At 46.7% G+C, this 17158-nt stretch overlaps 2 protein-coding genes across 2 annotated transcripts in view; one reads left to right on the top strand and one right to left on the bottom strand.

Moving 5' to 3' along the window:
• LOC134949253 (cytochrome P450 2F2-like) overlaps positions 1-2233 on the bottom strand; it is a 178445-nt gene extending 176212 nt beyond the window's left edge. The window contains exon 1 of the mRNA XM_063937733.1: positions 2153-2233. The gene's annotated coding sequence lies outside the window, so the exon portion shown is untranslated. The remainder of the gene's footprint in view (positions 1-2152) is intronic.
• An 11486-nt stretch (positions 2234-13719) lies between these two features.
• The window catches only part of LOC134949877 (uncharacterized), a gene marked incomplete at its 3' end in the record, with an annotated part of 58437 nt that continues 54998 nt past the window's right edge, over positions 13720-17158 (top strand). Inside the window, exons 1-2 of the mRNA XM_063938577.1 lie at positions 13720-15720; positions 15832-17052. Of these exons, the coding sequence (XP_063794647.1) occupies positions 13720-15720; positions 15832-17052 (3222 nt within the window). The remainder of the gene's footprint in view (positions 15721-15831; positions 17053-17158) is intronic.

The raw sequence follows: 17158 nt of genomic DNA, 5'->3' as shown, positions 1-17158 counted from the left end.
GGGGGGGTTCGGTTTCCGAGAAACCGAACCCGCTCATCACTACTGTCCATGCTTGAGCATATAAGTATGGGAACAACAAGCATTATAGTATGTACATCATTTTGCCATCCTTACTTAAAAATGTGCCCTCCCTGTGATCAGCACCCTGCCCTAAAAAGTGAACACTATCATGTGTAGATGGCACTTCTGGGGGGCATAATGTGTGTAGTTGGCACTGCTGCGGGGCATGTCGTGTGTATCTGGCACTGCTGCGGGGCATGTCATGTGTAGCTGGCTGCCGCGGGGCATGTCATGGTTAGCTGGCACTGCTGCGGGGCATGTCATGTGTAGCTGGCACTGCTGCGGGGCATGTCATGTGTAGCTGGCACTGCACATTATGTGTATCTGACACTATACTGGAGACATTGTGTGTAAGGAACACTACTGTGGCTGTTATGTGTAAGGCTGCTAATTGTGTGCGTAGAGGGGGTGTGAAAATATTTTTATTTATAGTTTGATGATATGAAGTTACCAGAAAGGTATGTATTTAGAAGAAATGGGTGCAGTGTGTGCGGTGTGGGCCCCCTTTGATCCCAGGGGCCCGTGTGCACCGCACACACTGCACCCATTATAGATACGCCAGTGGTAACAACAGTATACACACTTATGGGAAGACAATTTTATGATACTCCTCATTGTATCTGAGAACAATACACAACAGTCATATGTGGAGAATACAATATTGTAATAAATAATAATAAGATTGAAATAGTTCACAATAATAGACAACACACAACCTTGGTTTTAAAATATCATGGGGCAGAGGATGTTCGGGTCTTCTTTGACCCATATCAAATGACACCTTAGGTGTATGCTCCATTGCAACACCCTAGGAAGGTTAAGCCTGGATATGGCATAAAGAAGTGATAAACCAGTGATAAATGCAAGGTGATAAACGCACCAGCCAATCAGCTCCTAACTGTTCATTTACATATTGGAGCTGAATGGCTGGTGCATTTATCACCTCGCATTTATCACTGGTTTATCACTTCCTTATGCCTTCTCCAGGTTAATACATCTGCCCCATATTCATTTATTTTCACACTATTTTCATTTAATCTTTCACGTTATTCTATAAATAACAAAAGTTTTTACTGTATTTCGCTTTCTGTAAACCTAAGACACACCATGTGTAATACTAACACAATAAAATAAATAGACTCCATATGGGTGTTGATATTTTTAATAATATATAAAGTAAAATACAATACAAATACACACACGCCACTATTGTATGGAAGGGAATGAGTGAACAATTCTGAAAGATGATTCTCTTTCTTCTTAATTTCATCTATACCTAGCCCTCAGCAGCCACCTTGCTGCTTATTTCAATGTCATGCCCCCTGATACAGCAATGTTTATATAACATGTACCTGTCCTACATTGTCTTGTACTGTTAGTTGCTGTTTTCCTGTTTTACTTATTTGTTTATGTACTTTTACAGGCGCTGCAGAACCTTTGTTGTGCCATATAAATAAAGGATAATAATAAAGGATAATAATAATATTGGAAATATGAACAAATTATTTATGAATTAAATGTATCAAAGCATATTGATCAAATATAATATTATATCTAAGAAAAATGCTTTTACATTTGTACAATGAATATGATGATCACGAAACTCTATGAAATGAACATACACACTATTAAACCAAATTATATTTAAGTACACAAAACACTTAGGAAACACAATGTACATAACATACACCTAATATTGATCATACAGAAAACACTTAAAATAAGTATTCACTAAGAAATGCATCAAAGTCAAAACATAATTTGTTTTTAGTCTGTGTTCCAGTCTCTCACCCAATCCTTTTTAACTATAAAATAACTGTACCCATCTCACTACTCCACCATTTCATAAACTCTAAATATTACATCTGTTGATAATTAGTAAATAATATATGTGCACCACCCGTTAGCAGCTAATCAATAAAAGACTCCACAGCACCATGCCACAACACTCCAGACATTCTATCAAGACACTCAGCAGTGCTCCATTGCTGCAAATGGTTAAGAATCATTACAAATTAATTGATTTCAATAATGATTAATCTAACCATATGGTGGTAAAGGACAATCTTGAAGAACATATGAAATCACTTACTTTAAAACACTGTCTGTGAAACAAGGTTTCAGTCTACAGTTGCTGTACCTCTGAGTGGTTTAAATTGTTGTCAGCTTTTGGTTACACATTAATGTGCTGGCTGACTGTGATTTGTTTCTTCAGCTGGAAACTGCCTACAATGCCAAGTTTTTCAAAATCAGGGATGGATTGTCCTGGCTCAATCTTCAACATACTGTATGTTTCATAGATTAAGGCTGCAAGGCTCTTGGCTGCAAGCATCTCTGTTGCTAAGTATTAACAACTTTATCACTCCTGCAACAATCTCTCACTGCTGCAACTTTACATACTTTACATGCTTTTTGAATTATGTTAGGTATTGACAACTTTATCACCCCTGCAACAATCTCTCACTGCTGCAACTTTACATCCTTTTTGAATTATGTTAGGTATTTACAACCTTATCACTCCTGCAACAATCTCTCACTGCTGCAACTTTACATACTTTACATGCTTTTTGAATTATGTTAGGTATTGACAACTTTATCACTCCTGCAACAATCTCTCACTGCTACAACTTTACATCCTTTTTGAATTATGTTAGGTATTTACAACCTTATCACTCCTGCAACAATCTCTCACTGCTGCAACTTTACATACTTTACATGCTTTTTGAATTATGTTAGGTATTGACAACTTTATCACCCCTGCAACAATCTCTCACTGCTGCAACTTTACATCCTTTACATACTTTTTGAATTATGTTAGGTATTGACAACTTTATCTTTAATTTGTGATTTCTAGGCCAGACTATAGTTGGTTTTCACTGTGTATTAGTAGGGGGTATAGTGGTCTTGAGGCAACCTATTGTTATGGGTGGAGTTTTCAGAGGATGGATGCTGCTATCAATCAACCCTGTATCCATGTCTGCATGTATATTTAACTAGTATAGATTAGAGATGAGCGGGTTCGGATCTCTGAGAACCGCCGCCCCCCACCCCCCACCCCGAACTCCACGTGGTTTACACGGGTCCGAGGCAGCCTCGGTTCTTCCCACCTAACTCGGTAAACCCGAACGAGGCAAAACGTCATCATCCCGCTGTCAGATTCTCGCATGCTTCGGATTCCATATAAAGAGCCGCGCATCGCACCCATTTTCACTTGTGCATTGTAGAGAGAGCGAAGAGGACGTGGCTACGTTCTCTCAGTGGAAATCTCAAAATCAGTGCTCAGTATCAGTGCTTACTGCTTACTTATTGCTGTTCAGTAATACTAATAGTAGTGTGTCTCTAATGCTCAGTGTCAGTTCTAGTATCCTCATCAGTGCACTGCTCACCGCTCAGTATCACTGCTCATTGTCTTGTGCTGCATTGTGTGGTGCTCAGTATACTACAGTACATTAGTCCAGGGCTGCATTTGCTCAGTGCCAGTTCTAGTATCCTCATCAGTGCTCACCGCTCAGTATCACTGCTCATTGTCTTGCGCTGCATTGTGTCGTGCTCAGTATACTACAGTAAATTAGTCCAGGGTTGCATCTTGCTCAGTGTCAGTCCTAGTATCCTCATCAGTGCTCACCGCTCAGTATCACTGCTCATTGTCTTGTGCTGCATTGTGTGGTGCTCAGTATACTACAGTACATTAGTCCAGGGCTGCATTTGCTCAGTGCCAGTTCTAGTATCCTCATCAGTGCACTGCTCACCGCTCAGTATCACTGCTCATTGTCTTGCGCTGCATTGTGTCGTGCTCAGTATACTACAGTACTTTAGTCCAGGGCTGCATTTGCTCAGTGTCAGTTCTAGTATCCTCATCAGTGCTAACCGATCAGTATCACTGCTCATTGTCTTGTGTTGCATTGTGTGGTGCTCAGTATACTACAGTACATTAGTCCAGGTCTGCATCTTGCTCAGTGTCAGTTCTAGTACCCTCATCAGTGCTCACTGCTCAGTATCACTGCTCATTGTCTTGTGCTTCATTGTGTGGTGCTCAGTATACTACAGTACATTAGTCCAGGTCTGCATCTTGCTCAGTGTCAGTTCTAGTATCCTCATCAGTGCTCACCGCTCAGTATCACTGCTCATTGTCTTGTGCTGCATTATGTGATGCTCAGTATAAACAGTACATTAGTCCAGGGCTGCATCTTGCTCAGTGTAAGTTCTAGTATCCTCATCAGTGCTCACTGCTCAGTATCACTGCTCATTGTCTTGTGCTTCATTGTGTGGTGCTCAGTATACTACAGTGCATTAGTCCAGGGCTGCATCTAGCTCAGTGTCAGTTCTAGTATCCTCATCAGTGCTCACCACTCAGTATCACTGCTCATTGTCTTGTGCTGCATTGTGTGGTGCTCAGTATACTGCAGTACATTAGTCCAGGGCTGCATTTGCTCAGTGTCAGTTCTAGTATCCTCATCAGTGCTCACCGCTCAGTATCACTGCTCAGTGTCTTGTGCTGCATTGTGTGGTGCTCAGTATACTACAGTACATTAGTCCAGGGCTGCATCTAGCTCAGTGTCAGTTCTAGTATCCTCATCAGTGCTCACCACTCAGTATCACTGCTCATTGTCTTGTGCTGCATTGTGTGGTGCTCAGTATACTGCAGTACATTAGTCCAGGGCTGCATTTGCTCAGTGTCAGTTCTAGTATCCTCATCAGTGCTCACCGCTCAGTATCACTGCTCAGTGTCTTGTGCTGCGTTGTGTGGTGCTCAGTATACTACAGTGCATTAGTCCAGGGCTGCATTTGCTCAGTGTCAGTTCTAGTATCCTCATCAGTGCTCACCACTCAGTATCACTGCTCATTGTCTTGTGCTGCATTATGTGATGCTCAGCATAAACAGTACATTAGTCCAGGGCTGCATCTTGCTCAGTGCCAGTTCTATTATCCTCCTCAGTGCTCACCACTCAGTATCACTGCTCATTGTCTTGTGCTGCATTATGTGATGCTCAGTATAAACAGTACATTAGTCCAGGGCTGCATCTTGCTCAGTGTAAGTTCTAGTATCCTCATCAGTGCTCACGGCTCAGTATCACTGCTCATTGTCTTGTGCTTCATTGTGTGGTGCTCAGTATACTACAGTACATTAGTCCAGGGCTGCATCGAGCTCAGTGTCAGTTCTAGCAGGGCCGAAACTAGGATTTTTGTCACCCGGGGCAAGGTAGTCATTTGACCCCCCCCCCCCCCCCCCCCCCGCAAAAAAATAAAAAAAATATTTTACAATAAATAAATAAAAATAATAAAATAAAATAAATAAAATAAAAAATAAATGAATAAAAATATTATATATATATATATATATATATCTCTCTTTCAGAACTTTTTTACCTGAGAAACTGCCTTTTCTAACATAAATTTCATATCCATGAAAAAGTGTCCCCATTTTACACAGTACGACAGGCAAGTGTCCCCATTCCCCATTTTACACATTGCGGCAGACAGGTGTCCCCATTTTACACATTGCGGCAGGAAAAAGTGTCCCCATTTTACACATTGCGGCAGGCACAGGTCCCCATTTTACACAGTACGCTGGCAAGTGTCCCTATTTTACACATTGCGGCAGGCGCAGGTACCCATTTTACACATTGCGGCAGGCACAGGTCCCCATTTTACACAGTACGCTGGCAAGTGTCCCCATTTTACACATTGCGGCAGGCACAGGTCCCCATTTTACACAGTACGCTGGCAAGTGTCCCCATTTTACACATTGCGGCAGGCACAGGTCCCCATTTTACACAGTACGCTGGCAAGTGTCCCCATTTTACACATTGCGGCAGGCACAGGTCCCCATTTTACACAGTACGCTGGCAAGTGTCCCCATTTTACACATAGCGGCAGGCACAGGTCCCCATTTTACACATAGCGGCAGGCACAGGTCCCCATTTTACACATAGCGGCAGGCACAGGTCCCCATTTTACACATTGCGGCAGGTGGTGGAGGGAGAGAGAGAGAGAGGAAGGGAGAGGGGCTGACTTACATTTGAAGCGGTTCTCGCCGCTCTTCAGCCGCCTCTCCCTCCTCGTCTGCGCGGCTCCGGACTCCCCCTTCTCCCTCCTCCGGCGGGGTTTCGTGGAATGACGCGCTTGCGCCGTGACGTCACGACGCAATCGCGTCATTCCGCGAAACCCCGCCCCCCGAGCTGGGCACTCGGGAGAAGGGGGTTTAAAAGTAAGTGCCGCGGCGGGTGTTAGGGGGTCTCGGCGCCCCCTCCAATCTGGCGCCCAGGTCGCCTGCCCCCCTAGCCCCCCCCCTAGTTTCGGCCCTGGTTTTAGTATCCTCATCAGTGCTCACCACTCAGTATCACTGCTCATTGTCTTGTGCTGCATTGTGTGGTGCTCAGTATACTGCAGTACATTAGTCCAGGGCTGCATTTGCTCAGTGTCAGTTCTAGTATCCTCATCAGTGCTCACCGCTCAGTATCACTGCTCAGTGTCTTGTGCTGCGTTGTGTGGTGCTCAGTATTCTACAGTACATTAGTCCAGGGCTGCATTTGCTCAGTGTCAGTTCTAGTATCCTCATCAGTGCTCACCACTCAGTATCACTGCTCATTGTCTTGTGCTGCATTGTGTGGTGCTCAGTATACTACAGTACATTAGTCCAGGGCTGCATTTGCTCAATGTCAGTTCTAGTATCCTCATCAGTGCTCACCGCTCAGTATCACTGCTCATTGTCTTGTGTTGCATTGTGTGGTGCTCAGTATACTACAGTACAAAAGGGTGAACTAGAAATACTTGCAGCAAGCAAACAGTATGATATTATAGGCATTACTGAAACTTGGTGGGATGAATCTCATGATTGGACAGTCAATCTAGAGGGCTATACACTGTTTAGGAGAGACAGACTAAATAAAAAGGGTGTGTCTGTACGTAAAGCCGTTTTTAAAACCTAATATATGGGAAGATATTCAGGAGGGGACTGTAGACACTGTTGAGACATTATGGGTAGAAATTGCATGCAGGGAAAAAGGAATAAAAAAGTTAGTATTGGGTGTATCTATAGGCCGCCTGGTATCAACGCATCTGATGATGAATTGTTACTAAAGCAAATTGAAAGAGCAGCAGGAGTAGGAGACATAGTAGTGATGGGAGATTTTAACTATGCAGAGATAAACTGGAAAAACGATTCATGTGATACTGCTAGGGGCAATATGTTTTTAAACACACTAAATGATAACTACTTAGTCCAACTAATTGAGGAACTAACTAGGTACAATGCAATCTTAGACCTGGTATTAACAAACAATCAGGATTTGGTATCGAGTATTATAGTAGGGGAACCCATAGGAAACAGCGACCACAATATGGTCACATTCAATATCAGTTTCTACAAACAGCCCTATACTGGCTCAACTAGGACTTTAAACTTCAGCAAAGCAAATTTTGAAAAGATGAGGGTATTTTTCAGGGATATTGAATGGGAAGGTTTGTTCTTAGGAAAAAATACTACGGAGAAATGGGAGGTACTAAAATTCCTGCTAGCTAAAAATACACTCAAATATATTCCTATGAGTAGCAAAAAAGGGAATAAAAATCATGAACCGATGTGGCTTAACAAAAAGATTAAGGAACTTATGGGCAAGAAAAGGCGAGCATTTAAAAAATACAAATCTGACGGGGAAGCAGAGTCATTTCAGCACTATAAGGAATGTAACAAAAATTGCAAAAAGGAAATAATAGCGGCTAAAGTAGAAACTGAAAAACTAGTAGCAAAGGAAAGCAAAGCGAATCCCAAAAAATTCTTTAAATACATTAATAGCAAGAAATTAAAAAAGGAGAGTATAGGCCCTTTAAAAGACAAGTTGGGAGTCTTAAGCAAAAATGATAATGACATAGCGGACACACTAAATGAGTTTTTTTCAACAGTATTCACTAGAGAGGACCCAATTCAGGGACTGACACACAATCTCAATAATGAGAATATCACACTGATAGGTACTTATTTAAGCGAGGAAGTAGTCTGTGACCGATTAAAACATTTAAAGATTAATAAATCACGAGGGCCCGATGGTATTCATCCAAGGGTTCTAATGGAGATTCACTCTGAACTGGCAAAACCGCTAGCTTTGATCTTTGAGGATTCAGTTATATCAGGTATGGTTCCCAAAGACTGGCGTGTAGCGGAAGTAGTGCCTATATTCAAAAAGGGAAGTAAAGCTGAACCAGGTAATTATAGACCAGTTAGTCTTACATCTATAGTGGGGAAAGTATTGGAAGGTATTCTAAGAGATAGTATTCAGAAGTTCCTTGAAACCAATAAGGTCATTAAAAGGAATCAACATGGGTTTATGAAGGACAGATCCTGTCAAACCAACTTACTTGGCTTTTATGAAACAGTAAGCGCAAACCTAGATCAGGGTAAAGACGTGGATGTAATCTTTTTAGACTTTGCCAAAGCACATGAGACTTATCTACACGCTACAAGAATCAGGGCTAGGAAGCACAATATGCACTTGGGTCAAAAACTGGTTAGATAATAGGAAGCAGCGCGTTGTGGTTAATGGATCTTTTTCAACTTGGACTGAAGTGCTAAGTGGAGTGCCGCAAGGCTCAGTATTAGGACCGCTATTGTTCAATATTTTCATTAACGACCTAACAGAAGGTCTAGAGAGCATGGTGTCAATTTTTGCAGATGATACCAAATTGTGTAAGGCTATAAATACAGAGGAGGATGTTGAGTCTCTTCAGAACGACTTAGTTAAATTAGAAGCATGGGCAGCCAAATGGAGAATGCGCTTCAACACAGACAAGTGTAAGGTAATGCACTGTGGTAACAAGAACAAAAATTACACCTACCTACTAAATGGGGTAAAATTAGGGGATTCTGTACTGGAAAAGGACTTAGGTGTCCTCATAGATAGCAAGCTAAGCAGTAGTACCCAAAGTAGGACTGCAGCAAAGAAGGCTAATAAGATATTAGCATGCATAAAACGGGGTATTGATGCTAGGGACGAGAGTATTATACTCCCGTTATATAAATCACTAGTGAGGCCACACCTTGAATACTGTGTACAATTCTGGGCACCATACTACAAAAAGGATATCCTGGAGCTTGAAAAGGTACAGAGGAGGGCGACCAAACTAATTAAGGGCATGGAGACGATGGAATACAAGGAAAGGCTTGAAAGACTAGGCATGTTTACATTGGAAAAGCGGAGACTAAGAGGGGATATGATCAACATCTACAAATATATAAGGGGACAATACACAGAGCTTGGACGGGACCTGTTTTTGGTTAGATCAACAGAGAGGACTCGTGGACACTCGCTCAGGTTAGAGGAGAGGAGATTCTGCACAATACGGCGTAAAGGCTTTTTCACGGTAAGGACAATACATGTTTGGAATTCCCTGCCCGAGGGAGTTGTAATGGCGGAATTGGTCAACACCTTTAAGAATGGGTTAGATAACTACCTAATGGATAAGGATATCCAGGGGTATGGTGCATAGTCATGCATTATAGTTACTATAAATAGGGATAAAATGCAATGGCTGACAGCAGCATCAGTCAGAAATTTTAGTCAAATCATCATGCATAGGACACCACAAATAGGTTGAACTCGATGGACAATTGTCTTTTTTCAACCTCAGATACTATGTATGTATTAGTCCAGGGCTGCATCTTGATCAGTGTCAGTTCTAGTATCCTCATCAGTACTCACCGCTCAGTATCACTGCTCATTGTCTTGTGTTGCATTGTGTGGTGCTCAGTATAAACAGTACATTAGTCCAGGGCTGCATCTTGCTCAGTGTCAGTTCTAGTATCCTCATCAGTACTCACCGCTCAGTATCACTGCTCATTGTCTTGTGCTGCATTTTGTGGTGCTCAGTATAAACAGTACATTAGTCCAGGGCTGCATCTTGCTCAGTGTCAGTTCTAGTATCCTCATCAGTGCTCACCACTCAGTATTACCGCTCATTGTCTTTTGCTGCATTGTGTGGTGCTCATGTGTGGTGCTCAGTATACTACAGTATATTAGTCCAGGGCTGCATCTTGCTCAGTGTCAGTTCTAGTATCCTCATCAGTGCTCACCGCTCAGTATTACCGCTCATTGTCTTGTGCTTCATTGTGTGGTGCTCATTACATTACATTAGTCCATTGGTACAGTACATTAGTCCAGGGCTGCATCTTGCTCAGTGTAAGTTCTATCCTCATCAGTGCTCACTGCTCAGTATCACTGCTCAATGGCCCTCATTCCGAGTTGTTCGCTCGCTAGCTGCTTTTAGCAGCTTTGCACACGCTAAGCCGCCGCCTACTGGGAGTGTATCTTACCTTTGCAGAATTGCGAACGAAAGATTCGCAGAATTGCGAAAAGAAATTTCTTTGCAGTTTCTGAGTAGCTCGAGACTTACTCTGCCACTGAGATCAGTTCAGTCAGTTTCGTTCCTGGATTGACGTCACAAACACACCCAGCGTTCGCCCAGACACTCCCCCGTTTCTCTAGCCACTCCCACGTTTTTCCCAGAAACGGTAGCGTTTTTTCGCACACACCCATAAAACGGCCAGTTTCCGCCCAGAAACACCCACTTCCTGTCAATCACACTCCGATCACCAGAACGAAGAAATTTCTTAGTTAAGCTGTGAGTAAAATACCAAACTTTTTTGCAAATTCACTTGGCGCAGACGCATTGCGAACATTGCGCATGTGTGATGCCTAGCACCTGGCCCTCTGACCCCTTCTAACTACAACTGCAGCTGCTGACCCGCAGGGTTTAATGGGTTGCTCGGTTGCTAGGCAACAAAAGCGGGTCTTGACAACTACCTGCAGGAACCTAGGACCCGGGAGGGAAGAACCTGCCGGCTCACGGGGATTGGCGGCCCAGAGAGCGGGAGAGAGGTAGTCAGGACTGGCGCCTAGAGAAGCTAGGAGGCGGGAGAGAGACAGTGTGCGCCCAACCGCTGATGCGTGAGGAGGGAGAGAGACGAGCGGAGCGGCGGCTGACAAGACAAAGTGCGCCCTGCCGCTGACCAGTGGGGAGAGGACCGGAGAGAAGGGAGAACTGTGAGCCGCGGCCAGGAGGACGGGGACACGCGAGAACCGCCTACATGAGAGCGGACGGCACTGCCGCATCAGGGGATCAGTGCAGGAGGAGATCGGGCGCGGCTGCTGAGGACGTCCCCGCAGCGGCCGGGAGAAGCTACGGGCTGCGAGACGGAAGAAGCCATGTTGGGACACCAGGTTCTTTTAAACCCACGCGGCCTTCCCCCTTCCGCTTTTATGAATGAGAGACACTCTACAGGGGTACAGGAACTGCCAGCCCATTTACTCTAGCCCTGACTGGTCACCAGAGAGGCGAGAGATAAGAACACCCACTCCCCCGCATAGTAGGCACCCTCAGCCCGCACAGACGCAGCAATAACACCCCAGAGAGTCCTCTGAGCTACAGCAGGCCTGACCACGTAAACCCATTTGGGATCAGAGCGCCACCCATCACCCATCCCCGCGGCTATATCCCAGTACACGGGCCGGCCCTAAGAGAACGACGCCACTAACCTGCATCCCCTCCCCACGTTTACCCAGGGAGGTGTGCCCAGCAAGGTAGCGGATGCTGTTTCATCTGCGTCCCAGCGGAGGTAGTTGTCCGTGCCCTCAAGGCCTCCATTTACGAGGGTAATAGCCCCGCGTACTGTGTGCCGGACTTACCAACCCCACCCAGTGGGGAATGGACATAACGCCAGTGACATTACCGTGCAAACGCACGTCTGAACTTCTCAGGATTATATATATATATATATAGACAGTGGACTAGAGACCCCTTTATTGAGTTCATAGTGCCACCTAGTGGCGTGTTCAGCATATTGCTTGTGTATTCATGGAACGTGCTTTTCCTAAAGACTCATTCGGGTTGTTAAAGTTCTGAAATGTATTTGTGTCATTATTATGTTATCTTCATATTTCTTTTGTGAATGATATGTGAGCAATGGTAATGATCATAACCGGAATGTGCTAGGTTTACTGATCTCAGAACCGGGTTTCCCTTAACGGGGACTAGTCTCGTTTATAATAAATCTTTGTTACCGTGTCCCACCATAGTTATTCTTGCACATCCAAGGGGGGTGTTGTTCGTACTGGGGTATCTCCGTCCTACTGCCCAGGTCCCACGCAGCCGTTCTACGCAGACCCCGACCGACGCCGCGACAAGTAAGAACTGAACAACCAGAGAGGCCGCCTCCGAAAGAGCGTGAGACTTCAGGTACGCTGCACCAGATATCACATTTGGCGTCCACGAACAGGATACGAGCAAGATGACGGATCCACAGGTTCCAGCTACTCCCATGCTACCACCGGCACCCGGACAAGGAAACACGACCACCATGGCGGCATCACCGTTGACTATGCCATACTATTTTGGAGCACCATGGTTACCAACGTTTGCAGGAAAACAAGTGCCGGGTTCGAGTACATTTAAAGAATTCAAAGACAAGATGTACTCCATGTTCCGCCTGTATTCACTAACCGAAGAACAGAAAATAGAGATCGTGATGGGTCAATTGACTGATTCGGCACCACGGGAAGTGAAGGCATGGGAAAACAGTGAAAAGAAGACCGTCGAATGCATCTTCAAGAAGCTTGTGACCATATTCGACTGCCAGACCATAGCGGAATTAAAGAGCCGCCTTTATGCGAGGAAACAAAGACCCGATGAATCACTGCGTGACTTCGCGCTGGCCCTACAAGAAGCTGCAAAGACTATACGGGCTCTGGATGAACGAGAGGTCGAAGGGATAGAAAGAACGTTAACAGACCTGTTTGTGGAAGGGGCAAGAGGAGAGACGATTCGATCTCAAATGCGCATGGAGAGACGACGGCAACCAGAGAGCTCCTTCTCCAAATTCAAAGAGACGATGCTGCAGATCCTTGGGAAAAATCAGAGTAATAATGTTGAGAAAGACGCGTCTTCAGAGTGGAGTGAAGAGGACAGCTACAGAGAAACCACACCGCTCAGGAAATCTGACGGACCAACCCAAGGAGGAACGGTCCTCCAACAAGCGCAAGCCTCACCAAGTCCAGATTCTATGGAAACGCTAAACCAAAAGCTGGCGGAGATGACAGCGACTCTCTCCCGAAAGAAACGAAAGATGGATGAGTTCGACAGGGACCAAGAGAGGAATAGGCGCCAAGAATGGCGTCAAGAACGAAGTGGGCGGAGTCGTCCTCGCTGGGATGTGGTAAAAGAATCTGGCCGAAGACCCACCAACCAGTTCGACTCTCAGGGGAGCCCGATATGCAGAAGGTGTCGACAGAGTGGCCATATCGAAAGGAACTGCCCTGCGGCCGCTTTAAACGAAGAACTCCCGAGGCAACGGACCGACCTTCGGGAGAGGAACCAGTAAGTGGGCCACTGCCCCAAGAATGGTCCAGATACGTCAGGGAGTGCCCACACCTGAAGATCTGTATCGATGGAATTGAAATTCCAGCTCTGTTGGATACTGGATCGCAAGTCTCCACCATCCGGATCACCGAGTTCCTTCAGCACTGGGACGAAGCCGCCATTGTGTCCCCACCAACCACCTGGCTCCATCTGCTGGCCAGCAATGGACAACCCATAACATATCAGGGTTACTGGGAAGCGGACACAAAAATTGGAGACGCGACATTGCCCCGGCAAGGGTATCTTGTCACCATGGCTCCTAACTCCCACCTACCTCCCGTCATCCTGGGGATGAATGTCTTGAAGAACTGCCCTGATGAGCTAGTGGAAGCCCTTCGTCAGGAGATGCAGATAGCAGCCCCAGTGGAGCGGAGAGCCTTGCAGCAGACGGTGCACCTGCTGGAGATGGAGAAGAAATTTGCCAACCATCGAGGGGAGGTGGGGAAGGCCAGAATCGCCGACCACCGGGCCATCCTATTTAGGCCGAACTCCAAACATGTTATTTGGTGTTGGGCAAAAATCGGCCCAGGAGGACGCGATTATGAAGCCTTGGTGGAACCCTGTGACTCGGAGGGCCAACAACCCTTTGCGGTGGCGAGAACGCTAGCAAAGGTGAAACACGGAAGAGTGCCAGTGCGCATATTGAACCCGCACCCCTATACTATCAGACTACACAAGCGCTGCCTGGTGGCGAAAATAAGCTCAATCGACTTCCAAGACATTGTAGGCCAGGAGGTGACCACAGCTGCCCAAGAGACGGCGACCGAGGGGCCGTCGACAATGGGTCAAGAAACCCCATGGTGGGCTGATATTCAGATCGGCAGCGCAGATACCCACGACGAACAAAAAGCGGGAGTATTACGAGTGGTGCGGCGGAATGCAGCAGCTTTTAGCCAACACCCTTCGGATTTTGAAAGAGCCGACAAGGTGTACCACCACATTCCTACAGGGACGACCCCTCCTATTAAGGAGAGACACCGACCCCTTCCCCCAGCCTTCTACCAGCCTGTGAGAAAAATGATAGCAGAGATGAAAGACGCAGGATTTATCAAAGAAAGTCACAGTCCATGGGCAGCTCCGCTAGTGATCGTTAAGAAGAAGGACGGCAGCCTACGCTTCTGTGTTGATTACCGCAAGCTCAATGCAGCTACCCATAAGGACGCCTACCCACTCCCTCGGATAGAAGAGTCCTTGATGGCCCTGAAGACTGCCGCATACTTTTCGACCCTTGACCTCACCAGTGGATACTGGCAGATTCAGATGGCCCCCGAAGACATGGAAAAAACAGCCTTCACAACACCGATGGGTCTGTTTGAATTCGAAAGGATGCCGTTCGGGCTTTGTAACACGCCCGCCACATTCCAACGCGTCATGGAACACTGTCTTGGACAGCACAACTTCGAGATGGTCTTGCTATACCTCGATGACGTAATAATTTTCTCGAAGAGTTACGAGGACCACTTGCAACATCTAGAAGAAGTGTTCCAACAACTGACAAAATGCGGTCTGAAACTTAAGCCCACGAAATGCCACCTGCTCAAACCCAAGGTCCAGTACTTGGGCCATGTCGTCAGCGCGGAAGGCGTGATGCCCAACCCTGAGAAGGTCCGAGTTGTTCGGGACTGGCCAGTGCCGAAGACCGTTAGGGATGTACGAAGCTATCTCGGGTTCGTGGGCTACTACAGACGTTTCGTGGAACACTTTGCCAAGGTGGCAGCTCCGTTGCACGAACTGCTGAGAGGTCAGTTTGGCCGCGAAAGGAGGGGGTCGTCACCAGTGCAGTGGGGCGAAAAACAACAACAGGCCTTCCACCAGTTGAAGACCTCCTTGACGGAAGCCCCGCTATTGGCTTATCCCGATTACGAGCAGCCATTCCATGTCTGCACGGATGCCAGCCATCGCGGATTAGGAGCCGTATTGTCTCAGGTGCAGAATGGGCGCGAGAGAGTAATCGCATATGCCAGTAGAGGATTACGCAAGACCGAACGGAATTGTGAAAATTACAGTGCTTTCAAATTGGAACTGCTCGCCCTGGTCTGGGCCGTCACGGAAAAATTCAAACACTATCTCGCTGCGACACCATTTATCATCATGACAGACAACAACCCCTTGGCGCACCTGTCCACTGCCCGACTCGGCGCCCTTGAACAGCGATGGGTATCACGGCTCGCCAATTTCCAATACACTGTGTCCTACAGGAGTGGGAAGTCCAACGGCAACGCTGATGCTCTCTCCCGGTTGCCCACCACCGATGTGGCGGAAGAGGGAAGGGATGTCGAAGAAGAAATAGAAGCCCCTGTCTTCAAAGCCTCAAAGAAAAGATAGACGGTCACCTCAGACCCCGTGGCTGTCACGGACCAACAGCGATCGGACTTGTCCGAAGCCCCTACTGTAGACTGGGAAGTGATCCAGCGACAGAATCCAGTGCTGAAGGAACTCACCGCCCTACTCCGAAATAACCACCAACTGACCCGGGCACAGCGTGCCGAAGCAGATCCGGAGCTGGTAAAGCTACTGCGCCACCAGAGACAATTTCACCTGAAACAGGGCATCTTAGTACGTACCAGTATTGACCCCGGTACTCACCAGACTGTGAACCAAGTAGTTGTCCCCAGGAAACAGGCAAATTTCCTACTTACCGCCTACCACGACAAGTCGGGGCATTTCGGTACACAAAAAATGGAAGCCATCTTGCGTACACGGTACTTCTGGATAGGTCTGCATGATGACGTAGAACGATGGTGTCAGGACTGTGTCCCCTGCACCCTGAAGAGATGCCCAGGTGCACATCAGAAGGACCATTTGCACCCCATCAAGAGTCACCGTCCGCTGCAAATTGTCGCTCTCGACCACGTGAAACTAGAGCCCAGCCCCAGTGGACACAACTATGCCTTAACCATGACCAACCACTATAGCAAGCTCCTTGTGGCGGTCCCTGCGAAAGACTTGACTGCTAAGATTACGGCCAAACTATTCTTGATACACTTCGCCGGACCCTACGGGTACCCTGAGTGCATACTAACTGACCAAGGGCCTGCCTTTGAGTCGCAGCTATTCTATGAACTGTGCTCCTATTATGGCTGCCAGAAAGCGAGAACGACAGCATACCACCCACAGGGGAATGGGCTGTGCGAAAGAGCTAACCAGACCCTCATTGGGATGCTCAGAAGCCTACCAGCTGGAGACCGCGCCCGTTGGCCGACCTTGCTGCCTGAACTCATCTACCTCTACAATAATGCGGAACATTCCTCCACCGGTTTCACACCATACTATCTTATGTTCGGTCGACAAGGTAAACTGCCTCAAGACCTAGAGCTTGCCCCCACACTAACGTCTCCTGCCACTCCACAAACTGACTGGGTCCATGAGCACCAGCGGAGAATTGAAGCGGCCCGAGAGCTGGTGGAGATGCGGATGGGAACCGTCCGACATCGCCAAGAGAAGAATTACAATGCAACCGCCCATCCTACGCTTCTGTACGTGGGCGACCTTGTTTGGAGGAAACGGAACCACTGCACCAGTAAGTTGGACACCATGTGGGAAAACGCACCATACATCGTCGTCAACCTCCCCGGAGGGAGAACGGTTCACCTATGAGATCCGCCTAGGTCAAGATGGGCCCGTCAGTGTTGTGTCCAGGGAGCAACTCAAACCTTACACCTCCGAGGTGTCACCAGAAACGGGCAAACTC

The sequence above is a fragment of the Pseudophryne corroboree genome, chromosome 8 (genome assembly GCF_028390025.1).
Source record: "Pseudophryne corroboree isolate aPseCor3 chromosome 8, aPseCor3.hap2, whole genome shotgun sequence".
In the NCBI taxonomy this organism is placed as follows: domain Eukaryota; kingdom Metazoa; phylum Chordata; class Amphibia; order Anura; family Myobatrachidae; genus Pseudophryne; species Pseudophryne corroboree.
Note: the sequence above shows the minus strand (reverse complement) of the source record. Positions and strands in the feature narration are given on the sequence as shown.